The following is an 18428-nucleotide window of genomic DNA, read 5'->3' as shown; positions in this document are numbered from 1 at the left end:
AGGAACTAGTACCATCGTCAACTGAAACGCATTAATTTAATTATTTTCAAATTTACTAACCCAAGATTACAGGAGGTAGAAGCTGTGTGAAATCCACGTTGTTCATATTTAAAAAGTAGATTAATTAAGCATCACAAAAACATTCTCTTCTTACTGAAAATGTATTACGAGGTATTAGAAGAGTTATCAAGTGGAAAAGAAAAGAGAAGACTTATGAACGAGTTTTATAGTGTTGATTCATCATAATGAAAGAGGATGTGAATGTCTAAAATACTCTTAAGAATATATGATATTCATGAGAGAATAAGAAAAATTGAGTTGTGCCTATTTGTATTTTTTTTTAATTCTGATTATTAAGAAAGTTATTAAACAATAATTATAAGATATAAATGAATTTTATAATTGTTAGTAACCTATAATTCATATGTTAAATATTATATTAAATTAACAGTTATTGGTCCAAATGTATATAGTGATAATTTGGGTTATGTACATAAGTCTTTCAGTTTGGAATTCGAAAAAATTGTTAAAGTGGATCACCTAGAAGGATAAATGAGCTCAGTTTGAACTTAGAATAGGTGGACCTTTAATTTTGATTTTTGAGTAATGTTTGTTAATCATTTTTATGTAACAATTTGATCATTTACTATGATGGTTTGAACTCAAACTATAGTACTTGACTTTTGGTTCAAATTTGAGAAAATTGTTTGATGACCATTTGATCCCAGCTAAGTATTCTTTGTTGATCCAATGCCCTTTTGGTCTCAGGGTACTATTTGACTATTTGGTCTAAGTTTGCAAAAAATTTCAATGATCCTTTGATTATCGGTCAAGCACTATTGATCCAATAATTGTTTGGTCTCGAAGAGTATTGTTAGACCATTTGGTCTTTTATAAAATTTATGAAGATTTGATATTGTTTGATTTAAGTAAAAGTGTCAATCATCGTTTGATATCGGTTTGGTCTAAATAAAAATGTCAATCATCATTTTATACTAGTTAACAACCTATAATAAGTATTATTGTAAACAATTATGTGTAAAAAAAAAAAATCTTCTATTTCAAAATAATAAGCCTCATTACAAAATCTTACACGGAGAATAATCTCTTTATGAATAAAAAGTAAGTTGAATTTTTGTCTAGCTATTTAGGATTTGTAAACCACGAATAAGTTTTACTCAAATCTCATGATAAACATCAATTGTTCTTATTGAAAATGAATTTGGAATTGAATTCTGCTGTGTTGTTCGATCACAAAGAGATAAGAAAGGTCCACCTGCAAAGAATTTTTCGATTCTTAATCATGAAAGAATGGTTTGAAATATGAGAGTATAAGAAATAAGGAAATATGGAGAGTTGAGTTGTCAAAATATTCTTTGTTAGAGGATTCATATCTAAAATTTATTATTGTTTATAATATTTACTATTATTTATTATTAACTACTTAAAAATTGTGAGAGTGGAAATAGTTAAGCATTTTTAAGCTGTTACTGAAGATGTTATATGTTTTTTTTCTACACATGGTTTACATTTAAAATTTATTAGTGAGTAAAAGGCGTAAGCATTTTGTCAACTGAGGAACGTGGCATATTTGATAGATATTGAAATGAGAAACATGGAATGGAGCACAGAAGATGGAGTTGGATTCGTGAATCATGGCGGCATGAACGTGAAATAGGTCATTAGAATCATTCATAAAACAAACGCCAAGTTTCCAAGAAATTGCCAAAAGAAAAAGACACGAGCAACTTGTGGAATAGCTAGGGGAAAGAGTATTAACAGTGCTATAATACTTTCAAACAACTTTTTAATTGCCTTTCCTTTTTGCATTTCATATTTTAGTTGTTTATTACCCAAGTACGTGACCTTATTTCAAATAATTCAAGCAAAATAAAATATTTTAAATTGAGAAGACATGATTTTAATCTTTGAACAAATTAAAATCATAATTTACCAAATGTGAGGAATTCGAATAAACTTTCTTTTAATACGAGAGTTAAGAAAAAATTTACCCCAAATTTTAGAAACCAACATCATTAAATCTTATCTTACAAAAATAAAATAAAAAATATCTTAAAACAAGTTTTCCATTATTAGTGGATGATCCATTTTATTCTTTTTTAATCTCTAATATTTTTTTCAGACCACATAACTTTTAATTTGGTATTCTTTTATTGGTATTCTCAAACATTTTTTCCTTCACAACTCTCAAACTCAGGCCTTAATTAAGAGGAAACCACGTATTAGTCTTCTGGTTGATATATAAGCAATTAATTAACATCATAATTAATGAGAACTAAAAGTATTAACGTTAGAAAAATGAAAATTAAAGAAAACTTTTAAGAGACCAAAATATATTTATTAATTTTTCAGACCTAAAAGCATTAAATACTTAATTATAAATGTAAGTCTTAAAATAATTATTTTTTTCGCTAGTTCAACCACTGGTTTAGTTATAGTTTGGCTGAAATAGGAGGCATGGTATTTATGTGAACTTGAACATGTTACTAAGATTGCACAAAAATACATACAACTGCTTTCAAAATATAAAAGCTCTTCACAATGCTGCTAAATAGAGAAGGCTTCAAAAAGTAACTTAGTCTTGGCGTGTGCTGGCCTTTACCAAATTATATGCACTTCAAAATTTACACTAACTCCTTTCAGTGACTATTAAAAACCAATTTCAGTGTTCTCTAAAGTAGCATCCCGCTTTGTTGGCTCTCGTTTTACCATTGTAATGAACGTCCAATTTATGTTTTTCTCATTGCAGTCAATTTTCTTTCTAAGAAAACAACACAAACAATTCAAAAACCACAATGAAACCCTTCAACATATCCACTGCCAACAAAAGTAAGTTCTCGAAACAAATGCTGGACTAAGATAAGGAAAACCCTCCACGTTGAAACTCATATTTCATCTTCTTCAAAGGGATCCCTTTCGGGGTAGTCACCAACCTGACAAGGAAATATACAGATAAATGACATTTTTTGCACAAACGTTAACTGAAATTAAATGCATTTTACGCAAATAAGGGTAAATAGCACCTATTATAATTTTCCTCTTTTCTTTATTTTTTTATCATGGAACTAGGATACGGTTGTCCACTGCCAAAGGCAATGAAGTACCACAGCGAAATTGCATAAGCCTCAACCATTTAGTTTTATAAGGGTGCTTGCATTATTTCATTGATTTTGTTCCATTATATTTTATAAAAAGACAGCTTGATTCAGACCATTAGAAGCACCCAACTTCTAAGATTATTGTGGAGCTTTTTTTATCTTATGCACTTAAGGACTCCATTGTTATCTGTGCCCACCAGGGATTGATGTGTGAAGTTTCTCGATGCTTTCCCCTGTGCCTCAATCATGAATATGATGCAATGGGAGAAAGATATAAGTGCTTCTGAAAACTTCTCTATTGGAAGTGTAGTTTTTTTTTAAAAAAATCTCTCAAAAGTCATTTTATCTGTATCTAAATTGGTTCATTTCACCCTCTACTCTCAAATCAAAGCATAAGGATGCTACTGTTGCAATTAAGCCTCAACTACCATCCTCTGGCACAAGTGTTTATAATGTTCAAGTTTTGTAAAGGTTTGTTTGAATCTGATTCATGAAAGGATATTTTAGATATTTTTGGCTGGCTTCTTGAGAACATTTTCAGTTTTTAAATTGGTAATATTGAAAATTTTGACCATCCAATTTTTTATTGTATGAATAAGATTACCTCCCCTCATGCTCTCACTAGATATGCCCGTACAGATACTTTTTTGCAGATGGAGAAAGAAAATACGAGCCATGCAGCATGTCAAGAAAAAAGAAAATTCATGACTGGAAGTAAAACACATATCTACACCCAACAAAATCTGTCCATCTAAGTAAAAACTATAACTAAATATTAATATAATCTGCTTTTATGGACACAAGGTGCAAGAAAAAAAAAACATTTTGGATAAGAATATGCATTTTATATTATATTTGGTGTAAAACATGTGATCTTTTAAATGGAATTTCGTCATGGTGTTGATTAACACTTTTATCACAATAGAGAACCACCATCAGTATTGGAAAATATCCCAACATTTAAAATATAATTGCAATGTGTTTCTAAACAAACCTTCACTTTCTCTGGTCTAACTATTCCACCTTGAGATGGAGGACATTCAAAGTAACGTACTCCTTTAACCCTGTAACATAACCCAGGAAAATTCTGAGAGAAGTGTGGACGTAATACTTAAGAAAACTTAAGATGATAGGCTAATTGGGAGTTGAGTACACTAATTTGCATATCAGAAATAGATGTAGAAATGCTACTTACATGCCATCATGTTTGCCCAAGGGTTCGTCATATTGTACTCCAACCCAGAAACCAGGACCCAGTGATTCTGCCCGACCAACAAATTTTACAACACCTCTTTTTGCTCCAGGTTCAACTTCACATCTGGACCCTACCTTAATATTTTTGGAAATTGGAAACAGTAGATTAACAAATTAGCAATTAAAATAGATTCAATGCATACAAATATACCTATGATAAACAATAACGTGAACAGGAAAATACAAATCACTTCTTCAACAATACAAAATTGCAAAGTAGCATAAATAAAAAATGAAGAAATCGAAAGAAACAAAACACCAAGAGAAGCATCAAATAAATAGCATTAAAAATTCATCCAAAATACTCAAGTATTTGAGGCTACTTCCTACCACAAGCAGGTGATAGATATAATTAGTCAGTACTCATTAATTATACTACTAGCAATTGACATTATACAAATTGTAACTCTTACAAAACATTTCATTTCATATTCTATTTGGTTACACGTGCCTTCTTTAATTTGTTGGTTAGACCATCCATTTTCCCATAGTCATTTTCGTCTTATAATCCTTTCTTTTTTTCTTGAGTCATCCACCCCACCCACTCTCCTCCCTTGTTTAAAACTAGTTTCAGTTGGGCCACAAACTGACCAAAGTTTTCTTTCCTTTTTTTTCTACACGTCCAGGGAAAAAGATGAAAAATGCAGGCTGTAATAGAGTTTCCTATGCAGAACAAGAAACTTTTAAAGCTTGGAAACCATTTTTTTTTTTGTTTTACTAAATCATAATTTTCAATGATGTCGCCTCAATAAGCATCACTTCCTTTTATGGGCCACACAAAAGTTAGGAATTTAGAAAACAGTGACTTAAAACTCAACTCTCTTAAGTTTATCAAACAATAAAATTAATAGCCGATGAATGCACACAAAACCCTTAAACCTTAGGGAATAAAAATGCATGGCTTGATAAATAGAAGGAGTTGAGTTTTGAACCAGGGAGTCTTCTGAAATTGACTAGTAATTGAAAAGATTTTGGCAATTTAGCTTTAACATGTACTACAGTTAGGAGGAAACACTTATTTGTGATAAGCAGACAGATTTGGCAGCCTTTCAGCACTCGACTTGTTCTTGTTATTCTCCCAAAATATGATTTGCAGGAATCTGCTTCCAATCAAGTTAGCATGCAAGCATTGTGATAGGGTTCTGATTCTAAAAGAGGATTGCACCAGGAAGTATAGGCAAGACATAGGTGGATGGGATCCCAGCTAATTGTGTGGTGTGGTGCACACTTGGCACAATTACAGTTTTAGGTTATATAAGAGGTAGAGACAGGGAGGAAAAATGGGTAAGAATTGGACTGGTTTGGGAGAGAATAGGTCACCAAAATACCTCAAGTGTCTAGCTCGCCTTCTATCTTCCAATCACACTAAAAAGTAGTGGAGAGTATACTAAACGATACACTTTCTTCTGGCTGGCTGTTCTTTTCTTTTCTTCACTGTTAATGTATCAAACGCATACCGTACCTCCCAACTCCAGGGAGCTTTTCATGACTGCAACCGAAAAGGTCACAATGAGGAAGAAGATGAAGAACGTTGATTACTTTTGAACGCTCAAATGCAACACAAGGAGATGTTGATACAAGAAATACTGTGTTGGCTGTAAGAACTATGAGATCTCAGAATGGAGAAGATGGTCTGTATCTGATTAAGGGAGAAAGGGTGCATCTGGAAGTTGATTATTGCCACTCCCCATACATCATAATTATGTTGAATTTTGACACAAGGTAAACTGGGCTTGAGCAGTAATGACTTTTGCTTCAAGACCAAGAGGCTCTTGCATGAATAGATTAAATCATTGTTGAAATCAAACCTTCGCCAATAGCACAAGCTTTGGGAATAATTGGCCCTTCACATTGTAGATTATAACTTAAGCTTTAGACCAGGGACAAGTATTAGATTTATGCTACTAAGTTAAGAGTTTTATTACTTATAGGGCTAGGCTTGTACTAGTTTTACTAAAACAGCAAATTACCTTATTACTATGTCAACGAGAAGGGGAATATTAGATAAGTTTCTTATGGACATCTATCATCACATCTTATATCAATCTAACCTCGTATTGTTTCGGTATCTCTGTTCAATTTCCCTCATTTTCCACCTAAACCTTATTATTTCAACAAATATAATAAATAAAACAAAATATATAATAATTGAACAGACAAACCTTGACATTAGCACAGAGGTCTTCCATACTGGTGTCTGGTATCTGTGCAATGAATGTTAAAGATTACCCAAAAGCCAGCAAGGATCCATCTCAATTTTCAAGAAACAGATGACAAACTCTAATATGGATGATAGTTTTATCTGTATGTGGAATCAAAAAGCACTAAAACAGCAGATTAGGAAGGACGAATAAATCAAATGCTTACCTTTGCCTCCACAGTCGCAGGAACTTGGGAAGTAATTTTTTCTTTATATTTTCTGAAAGTGTCTGTTACAGTAAAGTAAAACATGGCTAATAAGCTACAAAGCCCCTTAGTGTGTAAATAAGAATATAATTTTTTTTCTCAGTGAGACATGCATTGATGATAACTTGTAAGTGAGTTTTTGACAGCATACATACGTAAATCTCAAAAAACAGGATCATACCATTACCCGTTCAAGTGTGACAAAACAATTTTTACCAACAACGATTGAAAATTTGAAATCACTCATCAAAATATAAGTCATACCAAAGATGATGTCTAAATAGTAGCCGTATAAAAACCTCTACATCTACAATACATGTCTGTTGAACTCTATTTGCAATGCCGGATATTTCTACACAAGCACAAATCACCTTCCATAGAAATTCAAAAAAAAGAGGGTTTTTTAGGGGACATGCCTTGTCGCTTATTATAGGCTTCTTCAGAAATTTGGTATTTTTCAACCAACGAAGTATCTTCCAGCCAACCACCAGAGGAGATGGAAGTTGGGTCAAGATCCACAACATGCAAACGAAACCTGGCACAGGAAAACGCAATGGGAAATTGCGCAAGACGATTCCAAAGGAAAACCCTAAAATACAAACCCGTCAAGAGGGGAATAGAAGCCAAGGGGTTTGGAATTATCAGAGAGATCGGCGATTTTGTCGTTGCGAACATCGTCGTAGAGCTCAAGGTGCATGGAGTTAACAGAAGTGCCGCATTTCTTCCAGAGTTTATCCTTGACGCCTTCCACCGAGAGCTGTTATCGACGAAGCGATGTGTCAAAGAATGAATTTGAAGCGATGTGTCAAAGAATGAATTTAGAGCGATGGGAATGGAAGGAAAGGAATGAACCTGAAGCGAGAAGCGGATATCGGAGTTGAAGGTTTTCATATTGGAATGAGTGACCCGCAACACCACCGAATCGTCCCCATGGACTTGGATGCTGGACGCCATCCCCTCCCTCGCCACTTTCTTCTCTTCCTCTTCACTCTCTCTGCTACTGCACACTATTCTAAACCCGGGGATACCAAAAAAAATTAATATTAATAAACACTATTCTTAAATATAATTTCAGATTTTTTGAACCTGGTCTTAAAAAGTAACTTAGATATAAAAGTTATGTTCTATTTTTACCATGAATTTGATATTTCCAACAATCCTTTGATATATGCATGTGTGAGGGTGAAATGCTTAGTTTGTGTTGTATTGGTGAGAAACATATGTGCTTTTCATTGTCTACTCCAACCTTTACAACATTAGAGCTTAGAAAAAGAGTGATTTGATGGCACAATCGATTCACATTCCATTCACAACCACTCTGGGATGCAGTGCATGCCATCACACAACTCTATGCATAATTATTTTGGACAAATATTCCTTCCACCATAAAACCATTAACATTATTTCTGGTAACAGGTGTACCACTTGGCGGTGATGGGCCCAATACCAGGCCCAAATTCCCTGCAAATATGCAACTTGGTTTCTCTACCCTACACGCCCCTCCCTCCTCACAAGTCATACCAATTTCAATAACATTAATCGTCACAAAAAAGAAGTTTGAGAAAATGATGAGGGGACACGTGGTCGCTAAAATGTAGATGAAAAAGTTTGGTTTACGTGTTGAGATAGAAAGGTTCCATGGCAAAAGACTAGTGTGTGATTTGGGTCTTCATGGTTTTGCCAGGTGTCACTACTGAAGCTTGTAACGAGACATGTTGACATAGTGTGAAAAATTTGATTAGATTTGTTGAGTGTTTGAGGAGGTGGTGATTTGGATGGATGGTGATGTTTGAGCAAGTAACACGAGGAGGCCCAAATCAGTGTGGGTTGTGGAAGATTACAGGGCCACATGGGGTGGTTTTTAAATTGGACCTAAATTATCACAGTCCAGTTGCGTTGGCATGAATTAGAGATATCATGCAAAAAATTTAAAATGAAATCAACTGTCACATCGACTTTGGATTCAGAGTGATTCTCCAAACAATACTAATTTATAAATTATTAATAATAAAAACTTTTTTAATTTATATAATAGTATTTAAAATTGATTTCTATTTTATAACCTTTTTAGTATTTTTATTATTTTAGTTCGATTTTATTGGTAGAAGAAATCCATGTACACGTTTATCAATTATATTTTTTATATAAATATTGCACAAATTCATAATATTAAGAGAAGACACTTAACCAAAAAGAAAAACAACCTTGCATAATTAATATTAGGGTTACCTGGAGTAATAATTAAGTAGTGCTAAAAGCTTTTGATATTGATTAATAACCTTAGGAAACCAACTATTTACATAATAATGATATATTTATTAGTAACATTCAACACTTGCATGCATCACTGTGATTCAATAAGTACCTGTGTGGATATTAGGGTCTGAGTAATGTTGATCCACGTTGATACACAATTTTCTGTCGTGTCGGTAACCTTCTAGTTCCTCAAAGCTCTTCCTCTCACGCACGTGTTCCGCCGATCGGCAGGGTACCTGCGATTACATTCCGACGCTTAAGTGAGTGTTAGTGATTAGTCTATTCTCTTAGAATATCAAAAACATATCTTTTCTCCCTTTCAGAAATCCCTTTTATATAGGTTGATTTGGGTTTCACACTCGCGTAGATCAAGTAACCGGTTATCAAAACGTGTGTAGTGGTCACTAGGTCATGAGAGTGTCTTCCATAACATATCTTTGACTCATTCAACGCTAACTATAACTGCTTTCTTATCACATATTTATTATATTATATTATTAATTCATGCTCTCGGTCAATCGGGTCCTACCAGTACACAATATGTCTTCATAGTAATTCATTACGTTAACTTAGGAACTATCTAGCAAAGTTGTTAGAAATTTGTCTTTTTAATGTGATTTAAATGTGGGGAAAATGTAAACCGAATGAAGTAAGCAAAGTTCTCCTAATTTTCTTGCTTAATATTCACACAAAGAATTCTGAAGAAAGTTCCCGTAGCTATAATTTTCTTGTTGTCATCATGTTACATCCAACAGTTCGAATAAATTAAGGTTGCGTTCAAGATTGCAACCTGATTAATTAACGTGAGCATTAAAACCATATTGTTGTTGTAGTGCAGGAAAATTAATAAAATTGAAGATAAGAATAATTAGGTGGTAGTTTGTCTTAAAGTGAAATTGTGTATATCTATTTGGTAATAATGATGTCGAAGGCCTTCAATCAAGTTAGGTGCATTACCTGAAACTAGTTATCTGCTTTCATTACAAGAACGCCACTTTTATCATTGCTGTGATGAAAATTTAAGACATTCACCAAACCCTGCAAAAAAAAATGCACTCTTAAACCTACCCTCTTCCCTAGGGTGCCCCAATTCATACACTAAAACCAAAATAAAATTTAAACCATCATATATTCAGAATTTTTATTTTTTTTACACTCATTCTAACTGTCACATCAAAAAATAAAAAATTATATACAATTCCTAGATTGTCAAAGTATAATCTTTAATATAAAAATTTTTATCACACTCATACATACACACAAATAAAAAAGATGTTTTTCTATATTGATTTCTTTGTATATTACTTTTAAATATTTTGGTCCTTTTGAGGAACTTTTTTCTAAAGTAAATGGGAACTTTTTTATTTGCAAATTCAAACAAAGATGTCAGTCCCAATTGGCGGGTTCATTGGTGTGTTTATATTATAATATTGAGAATTGGGAAAGGGATAGAAAGTTTGGTTGATATGGGATTGTTTTGGTGAGAAAGTTTATAAAAGTATAATGAGAATATATTAATGTGAGTAATGAAAGATGTAGTAATTAATGATTAATATTATTCGATTTGCTATTAGGTGAATTAATGAGGGTGCATGTGAGGGGAGTACTGATGTTCTGATTGGGGTTGGTGATAAGAGTACTGAAGCACATGGTAATCCTCAACCCTGCAACTTTGTGTTCCCTACTCTCAAATACGTATGTAACGTTTTCACAACTCATGTCTCCATCCGTAGGACCCTTTATCATATCTATTACAAATTTCAACTCAATTAGGGCAAAACTAATATAAAAGGTCACAATACCTTGTAATCAATTAGGGCAAAACTAATATAAAAGTTCACGATGTGGTGATTCAATTTTGAGATGTTATCTCCTATCCTATACATAAGGTAGAAACAGTATTGTTTGAAATTTCTTAATTAGAAGAATTTGTTTATTTAGACTTTGACTGAAAGACTTATTTCAGTTCTTCAATATAATTTTACATTGTTTAATAGTTTAATAATTAAGGTCAACAGTAGTTTATATACTATTTTTTCTTCAAATTCAGTGAGACACTTTTTAAAGATAAAATTGTGAAGGAACATCAATCTCTAAAAAGAACAATATTTCGAATGCAGTGATTGATCTTTCCGATTCTCACTAAAAAAAATCAGCATGTCATATACAATTTTATATAATTATCCTTGACGTAAAATGTAAAATGAAAAACAATTAATATATGAAGATAAAAAACAATGAATGAAAAACGAAAATTTCATAATAATATAATTGATTATAAAACATAAAAAAAAATAATTATCAAATGCACATCATAGTACATAATTAATTATCAAATGCACATCATAGTACATAATCAATTATATTCACTATGAATAATTGATTATGCTTACACAGTAAATCTGAATGAGGATCTGGTTGGTTATTATGAGATTGAAAGTAAAAAGTAATTCACCATATCTTGTTGTGGGTGGACCCAATTATTCAATGTTTGTAAGGTAAATTCTAAAAGGAGTTATAGTAAAAAGTCAAACTGAGACCGTAACTTTTTATTTTAATTCATTATATAATTTTAAATATTAAATAAGGAATAAATTGTTTTTTTAAGGAAAAAATAAATAGTTGTAGTTCAATGTAAAAATAAAATAAAAATATAAGGTGGGCTTTGCAATCGGCTTTTATAGTATTAAAATAATGTTTAATATGTATTTGTTCTTGTTTATCCATTTTAAGATAATGTGCTGGATAAAATGATATATTCATGTGAAGATATATCATAAAAAAAAAATAAGTCATGGATGATATACAGGTGAATCTTAGCTTTAGGCTTTAAAAATTCCACTATCAGTTTAGGACCGTTGGTAGTTTTTGAAACAGAAATATTGCATCAGTTCATTTAAACTTAAAATAAGTGTTTTTTAAATAATTAAATTTTATGAATAATTATTTACTCAATAAATAGATAAAATTTAATTATAAAAAGTAAAAACTTGTTTATTTTTAAAATAAAAAGTTAGATAGACATTTAAAAACATAAATGTATTCATTTTATTTTTAAAAAAGACACGCAGAAACTAACAGGCCCATTTGTTTTGACTGATCTGTTGTTTTTAGAATTATTATGTTATAAAAATCGATTAGTTGAGAAAAATCAAAGTCCCATAAATATTGTTATGTTTTTATTTTATTTTTTATAAAAAAACAATTCTCTTCTCTAAAATTTTAAACTATTACATTTAATCTCTATAAAATGAAATTTTAGTTTTTGCAAAATATTTTTTAATTTGAATTCTCCCAAAATATGAAATTATTAATTTGACCCTAAAATTTCTTTCAAACTAGATAAATAATATTTATTTAATAAATCCATCATTTCTTTAGAATGATCAAATGTTAACATTGTATTATAAATACTAAAAAACAATATTTGAAATAGTGATTTGACTTTTTACTAATCATCACAGTAACTTGTTAACACTGTAAACATAAATTCAACTCTTTTAAAGCTAATAAATATTATACAATAAAGTCAAAACTCATTAATTTGAAGATAAACATATTGAATCCTTCTAAATTTTTGTCCAATCAACTTCAACTTGCAAGTATTTTCCTCATATTCCACCACTTATTATTACCTAATTTTCATAAAGTTTAAGACAGCACTAGCTACTACAGTGTGAGTCACTAAAGCAAGAGTTTTAGGCCTAAACTTTTTTGCAGTTCTTATCAGTTACAATACGAATAATGTTATGATTTATTTAAATTAAAAATGATTTTGCTTTGTTAGGCGTATATAAAATGTGAATCATGATTTATGAAAGTCCAGCTCAGTGAGTCAAATGATGAGAAAGCAGAATTAATTAAGAGCCCTCCTTTAAAATGTAACGTGGAAAACATTATTAAGTTATGCTAATTAATTAAATTAGTAATTGAATATGTTGGAGTAAAAAAATAAAGGGATGGTAAATGAGACAGTAATTTTGAGGGATCTGTTCCGTTGAAACAGAGCGGAGGAGCAGGAGTGTGTGGTGGGGAGGGCCACAGGGGAGAGAAGAGATTCTAGAGAATTCGAAAACTGCACAAGTGGAACATTGGAAAAACAATGCTTAAGTAAAATAATAGTGAAGTGAGAGTGTAGCCAGAACCAAGTACCATGTGTTGGAAGCATGAAGCCCCCGTTGCACGTGCCTCTTAAAAGATGCCACGTCATGTGATGATGATAGAATGAGTAGCTTCAATTCTGATGCCGCCTCTACTACCAATTCGGCCATAAATATAAATATATATATGAGATTAGAGAAAACACGACACAGACACAAACGCAGCACAAATAAAAGGAGTGAAATTTTTCACACCAAAAAGCATTAGCACCAAGCTTATCTCTGCAGTGAGTCCCACTACACCAATGGGCGAGGTCTCTGCAACCATTCATTCTCTTTCCTTTTCTTCTTCTCATCAAATTACCATTATCTCATTTCTTTGTTTTTTTCCTAACCAGGAAGAGAAAAAACCAGAAGAAAGCAAAGGGGAGGAGAAAAAAGCAGAGGAACCCAAGGAAGACAAGAAACCGGAGCAAGACCAAAAAGCAGAGGAGTCAAAAGATGAAAAGGAATCCAAGGAGGAAGAATCTGCGCCGCCGCCGGAAATCATGCTTAGAGTCTTCATGCATTGCGAGGGTTGTGCCCGCAAGGTTCGTCGCTCCCTCAAAGGATTCCCAGGTAAGAACCACCGTTTTTTTTTCGTTTGTGTCTCGCTTCTTCTTTTTTGTTTTCTTACGTTGTCTGATTGTTCTAGAACTTTCTCGGAATTTTCAGGGGTGGAAGATATTCTCACGGATTGCAAGTCTCACAAGGTGGTGGTGAAAGGCGAAAAGGCGGATCCGCTGAAGGTTCTAGAAAGAGTACAGAGGAAGAGCCATAGAAAGGTTGAACTTCTCTCTCCAATCCCAAAACCACCGGCCGAAGAAGAGAAAAAGGCCGAGGAAGAGAAACCAAAAGCAGAGGAGAAGAAAGAAGAGGTTATTAATCAATTCATCATTATCATTTTCATTTTATTATAGACGTTTATTTTTTCTTTTCAACTTGGCTCATACAAGATTATTGAGTTCTGTGCAGCCTCTGAATTTTCCTTTTTACATGTTTTTCAACTCATCTAAGATTATTTGCTCTACACAGCCTCAGGTTATTACAGTTGTTTTGAGAGTACACATGCATTGCGAAGCTTGCGCCCAAGAAATCAAGAGACGCATAGAGAAAATGAAAGGTATGTCTAACGTTTTAGAGAAGAAGAGGGATTTTATGATTTATTCCGTGATTCAATTCTAAAACAAGTTACAGTTACTTGTTACCAAAATCGGTTTTTGCAGTTTCTAGTCTGATTCTCTTGCGTTATTGAATTGTTAAAATATTAAAGTGGTCCATTCAGCTATGTTATTCTGTAACACTTGAATTGCATTTAATTAAGATGAAACAGCCTAGTTTTTTGAATATGTGCGTTTAATGTAACATTAATGGGATGAGATTGTTGGAAATGATGGCAGGAGTGGAATCAGTGGAAGCAGATCTGAAGAGTTCAGAGGTGAGCGTGAAGGGGGTGTTCGAGGCAGAGAAGTTGGTGGAGCACGTGTCGAAGAGGACAGGGAAGCATGCAGTGATAGTGAAGCAGGAAGCAGAGAAGAAGGAGGAGGAGGCAAAAGAAGAGAGCAAAGGGGAGGAGGGGGAGAAGAAGGAGAAAGAGGGTGGTGAAGGAGAGGAAAAGAAGGAGAAGAAAGAAGGAGAAGGAGAGGGTGAAGGGAAAGCAGAAGAGGGAGGCACAGAAGAAAGCACAGTGGTGGAGCTGAGAAAGAGTGAGTATTATTACAACCCTCCAAGGTATGGAATGGAGTTCTATGCATACCCTGGACCAGCTTACCCTCCACAGATCTTCAGTGATGAGAACCCCAATGCCTGTAGTGTGATGTAAAAAAGGAGGAATGGGAGGGGTAATAGTGGAAGTATGTGAGTGAGTGAGTGATTGATTGGTATATCCTGAGATAGATGTGCCCTCCTTCTGTACTTTTGCTGCTAAATCAAAAGTGAAATGAAATCTACACATAAGCTGTGGAGTTTTGTAATGCTTGATTGTACTTTTCCTAAAATGTTAGTATTATATGAATTATGTATATGGAAATATATATAAGTGAAAAGTAATTACAGATTTTAATGTTTGTATAGCTTTTCAGTTTCAAGATTTTACTTTGTATTTTCACTTTGCATGTTGTTTGTCCGTGACTTTCTTGGGAGAAGGTGAATGAGGAACTTGGGATAAAATAAAGTATGCATTTATGAGTAGCAACTAACAGCACCTTCTGCCTTTCTGTCCTAGTGTAAAAAGGATGATCAAACAAGTGAGGTGATATCCTCAAAAAAACAAAATAATATAAATCAACTATTTTTCTTCTTTGTTATTATTTTATTACTTTTTTTTTATTTACCTGGTTTCTGTAAAGGGCAAAAATAAAATGCATGTTAAGTAAATAATAAAATTCGTAAAATTTGGTTTTTATTTAGAACTTATCGGACATAACATAAATATAAATTTTCCTCAATCGTATTCAGGAAACAGTGAGGAGAAATAAAACATGGTTGACCCGGCATAAAGATTTTTTACGCACTAAAAAGCAAAAGTAATGAAGAGATGGGTGAGAATTTATTATTTAGGATGATCATTGGTTGGATAATCCGATTATGTAATCTAAATAATTTTTTATTTTTTTATCCCGTAAATTTAAATTGATTTTATTTTTTATAGGTTAGGTAATTATATATATATAATTTGGAATTTAACTGAATTTAATTCGGGCAAAATTTAATTATTTATTATTTTTAGTTTTTTAATTTTTATTTTAATTTGTAATTATAATTTGTAGTTTTACTTAAAAAAATATATAGTCTATGTTTTAAAAAGTTATTTTAAATATTTTATAAAGAAATGTCTGGAAATTACAATTTTAATAGAAAATATTTTCAAAATGTGAAAACGTAAATGGGGTTTAGGTGGAGTTTAATTAAGAAGATACAGTAACTTGAGTTGACTTAATTTCATTTAAATTTTTTATTAAATTAACTAACACATTTGTCTAAAATTAACTCAAGGTGTATATTTATAACTTTGTTTTTTTTATTATCTATTTTATATATAAAGAGGACCGTTCATTTTTATTTTATATTTTATTATTATAATAATTTTTTATTTTATTAAATTATTTTGGATATTTCGTAATTTTATAGAAAATAGTTTTTAAATTGATTTAAAAAGCAGTTTTATCCACCATACTTTTCACTTTTTTCTGTATATATTTTTTATTTTCTTTTTTATTTTATTTTTAAAAGCATATTTTCATTCTTATTTTTCTTTTTATTCCGATGTTTAGATTAATCTTTGTGATAAAAAATCTTATTTTTTTCAATTATTATAAAATTCTGAATTTATGGAATTTGTGATTGGTGTGTTTTAATCTAATTGATTTGACATAATACTTTTTATTACATTTTTTTAATTTTCAATTTGAATCAAATTAATCACAAAACATTCTGATTTTGAGTTTTGTCCGTTTGTTTTGAAAACTTTTTTTCTATTTTAAACTCTATTATTAAAAGTAAAGATATTTATAAATTTACTATATATAATTATATTGGTTATGTTGGTGTTTTTTCAGCGTTTTTTTGAAGTTCAAACTACTTTGATTGTTGAGTTTTATGGAGTTATACATGCTATGGAGGAAGCTCAAAAAATGGGACTTACTAATGTCTGACTTGAATGCGATTCTGCCTTGGTTTGTGCTGCGTTTACTGCTAGGACTAATGTTTCGTGGATGGCTTCAGAATCGATGGAATACTTGTCTTAATTTTTGTGGTACAATCAGGTTTAGGGTAACTCATATTTTTCGTGAAGGGAATGCTTGTGCTGATAAGTTGGCTAATTTAGGATTTATTCATAGATAATCTTTTCATTGGTATAATAGACTCCCAGCTAGTCTGTTCTTAGAATTCTTTATGAATAAGTATAATCTACCTATGTATCGTTTGTGTTAACATATGAGTTTTGGTCTAGTCCCCCATATTTTTGTATTTTTTTCTTTCTTTTTTTAATAATTTTTTTTTCATGTGATGGCAGATGATTGTTGTTACTTGAGGGGTCAGTTTAGCTGAGATGTCAAGTTGCATAGTGATGCCTAACACGAAAACTTTATAAAAAAATAAAAATATATTGTTATGTTTCCTTGACAGATAAGAAAAGGTGCACTTGCACATGTCTTCTCATTTATATTCATATTTATTAAAATATTATTTATTCAAATTTTAATATTATATATATATATGATAAAATTAAAAAACACGGATACAAACGTGTTTGTGTTCAGTCAGTAGACTATAATGATAATTGGTTATTTTATAAAGATATACTATAAAAAAATCTAACTGTATTTAAATTTTATTAAAATAAAATATTTATGAAGTATTTTGACAAAAAAATGGTGATGATAATTTAAATGGATATCAAAAGTACAATGTGATCTTAAATTTTAGCATGAACATATCTGGTGATTCTCAAGCATAATAAAAAAAATGTATGACTATACATATGATGAACATAAATAAAATATCTCTGAATATTTGAATAACCAGGAATATTTAAAAGACATCCTATTTAGAAACGAATATCTAAAAAAATATTAGAATTTAAAAGAATAATGTTAAATGAAAATAATTATCCTTTAAAGATGGTTTGGGATGTTATAAGGATATTTATCTATTTATAGTTGTGAGGATGGTCAATTAATTTGGGTTCAATAAAGTTCAATTTTTACTTAAGTGTGATTTGTGAGTGTTTATTGTATAATAATCTTAAACGGACACTCTTAATTGTCCATATTTTAAGAATGTTTCAATATTAAAATGCACTTGAATGATCTTTCTCGAGATTGGAACACTTATGTCCAATTAGAAGTTGTATTATATATATAAAATTTGTATAGTTTAAGTGAATATATTTAAAATTAACTCAATTATGTATTTAAGTAGTGAAGAGTAAGGATAGTTAATTGAATCAAATTGGTTCAAGTTGTTGTTTAAAATAAAATATTTCGTGTTAACCATAAGAAATAAAGAAAAAAAAACTCAATATAAACCAATAGATCACCTGTTCTATCATACAAAAATTTTAAATTATAAAGAGTACTTGGATAAGCAAAACTTTTGCTTTGTAAAATTAAATTAATTGAAAACCTTTGGTTGCGTCATATTCATTGTGCAAGCAATTATAACTTATCTCATAATGATTGTGAATCACTAAAGAATTGGTTATACCTTATGCCATAATCGATTATCATCATTTTTCTCTCATTCTATATCT

The 18428-nt window shown here is 31.3% G+C and overlaps 2 protein-coding genes across 8 annotated transcripts; one reads left to right on the top strand and one right to left on the bottom strand.

Annotated features, from left to right (window-relative positions):
- Positions 1–2738: 2738 nt before the first annotated feature.
- Positions 2739–8279, bottom strand: EMB2804 (tubulin folding cofactor B). 7 transcript variants are annotated; one of them, XR_016518856.1, is made up of 9 exons: positions 7914–8279; positions 7632–7791; positions 7382–7536; positions 7196–7314; positions 6741–6802; positions 6536–6577; positions 4315–4444; positions 4114–4183; positions 2739–2954 (listed from the first exon to the last, which is right to left on the bottom strand). XR_016518856.1 is itself a non-coding variant. In XM_068614707.2 (9 exons), exons 2-9 carry the CDS (start codon positions 7731–7733, stop codon positions 2907–2909), a joined length of 732 nt encoding a protein of 243 aa, XP_068470808.1. In that variant the 5' UTR covers positions 7734–7791; positions 7914–8279; the 3' UTR covers positions 2739–2906. The 7 variants fall into 7 exon arrangements, 4 of the variants coding, with proteins under 4 accessions (XP_068470808.1, XP_068470807.1, XP_090155198.1 ...); XR_016518854.1 differs by having other exon boundaries at positions 7632–7786; positions 7914–8265; XM_068614707.2 differs by having other exon boundaries at positions 4315–4448.
- Positions 8280–13181: 4902 nt separating this feature from the next.
- Positions 13182–15236, top strand: LOC137812598 (heavy metal-associated isoprenylated plant protein 7). The gene is made up of 5 exons (XM_068614689.2): positions 13182–13449; positions 13534–13753; positions 13850–14052; positions 14210–14297; positions 14575–15236. The coding sequence occupies exons 1-5, from the start codon at positions 13441–13443 to the stop codon at positions 14994–14996; spliced, it is 942 nt and encodes a 313-aa protein (XP_068470790.1). The 5' UTR covers positions 13182–13440; the 3' UTR covers positions 14997–15236.
- The last annotated feature ends 3192 nt before the right edge of the window (positions 15237–18428 follow it).

The sequence above is a fragment of the Phaseolus vulgaris genome, chromosome 2 (assembly GCF_051622355.1).
Source record: "Phaseolus vulgaris cultivar YP4 chromosome 2, ASM5162235v1, whole genome shotgun sequence".
In the NCBI taxonomy this organism is placed as follows: domain Eukaryota; kingdom Viridiplantae; phylum Streptophyta; class Magnoliopsida; order Fabales; family Fabaceae; genus Phaseolus; species Phaseolus vulgaris.
Note: the sequence above shows the minus strand (reverse complement) of the source record. Positions and strands in the feature narration are given on the sequence as shown.

Coding starts and splice junctions, on each gene's coding strand:
- EMB2804 (XM_068614706.2), bottom strand. CDS start 8,118: ATGGCATGCACTGCATCCCAGAGTGGTTGTGAATGGAATGTGAATCGA. Junction 7,787..7,913: donor TTGGAAATATCAAATTCATG/GTAAAAATAGAA, acceptor GGTTTAGAATAG/TGTGCAGTAGCAGAGAGAGT. Junction 2,955..4,113: donor TTAGACCAGAGAAAGTGAAG/GTTTGTTTAGAA, acceptor TTTCCTTGTCAG/GTTGGTGACTACCCCGAAAG.
- LOC137812598 (XM_068614689.2), top strand. Junction 13,754..13,849: donor CTCCCTCAAAGGATTCCCAG/GTAAGAACCACC, acceptor CGGAATTTTCAG/GGGTGGAAGATATTCTCACG. Junction 14,298..14,574: donor ACGCATAGAGAAAATGAAAG/GTATGTCTAACG, acceptor AAATGATGGCAG/GAGTGGAATCAGTGGAAGCA.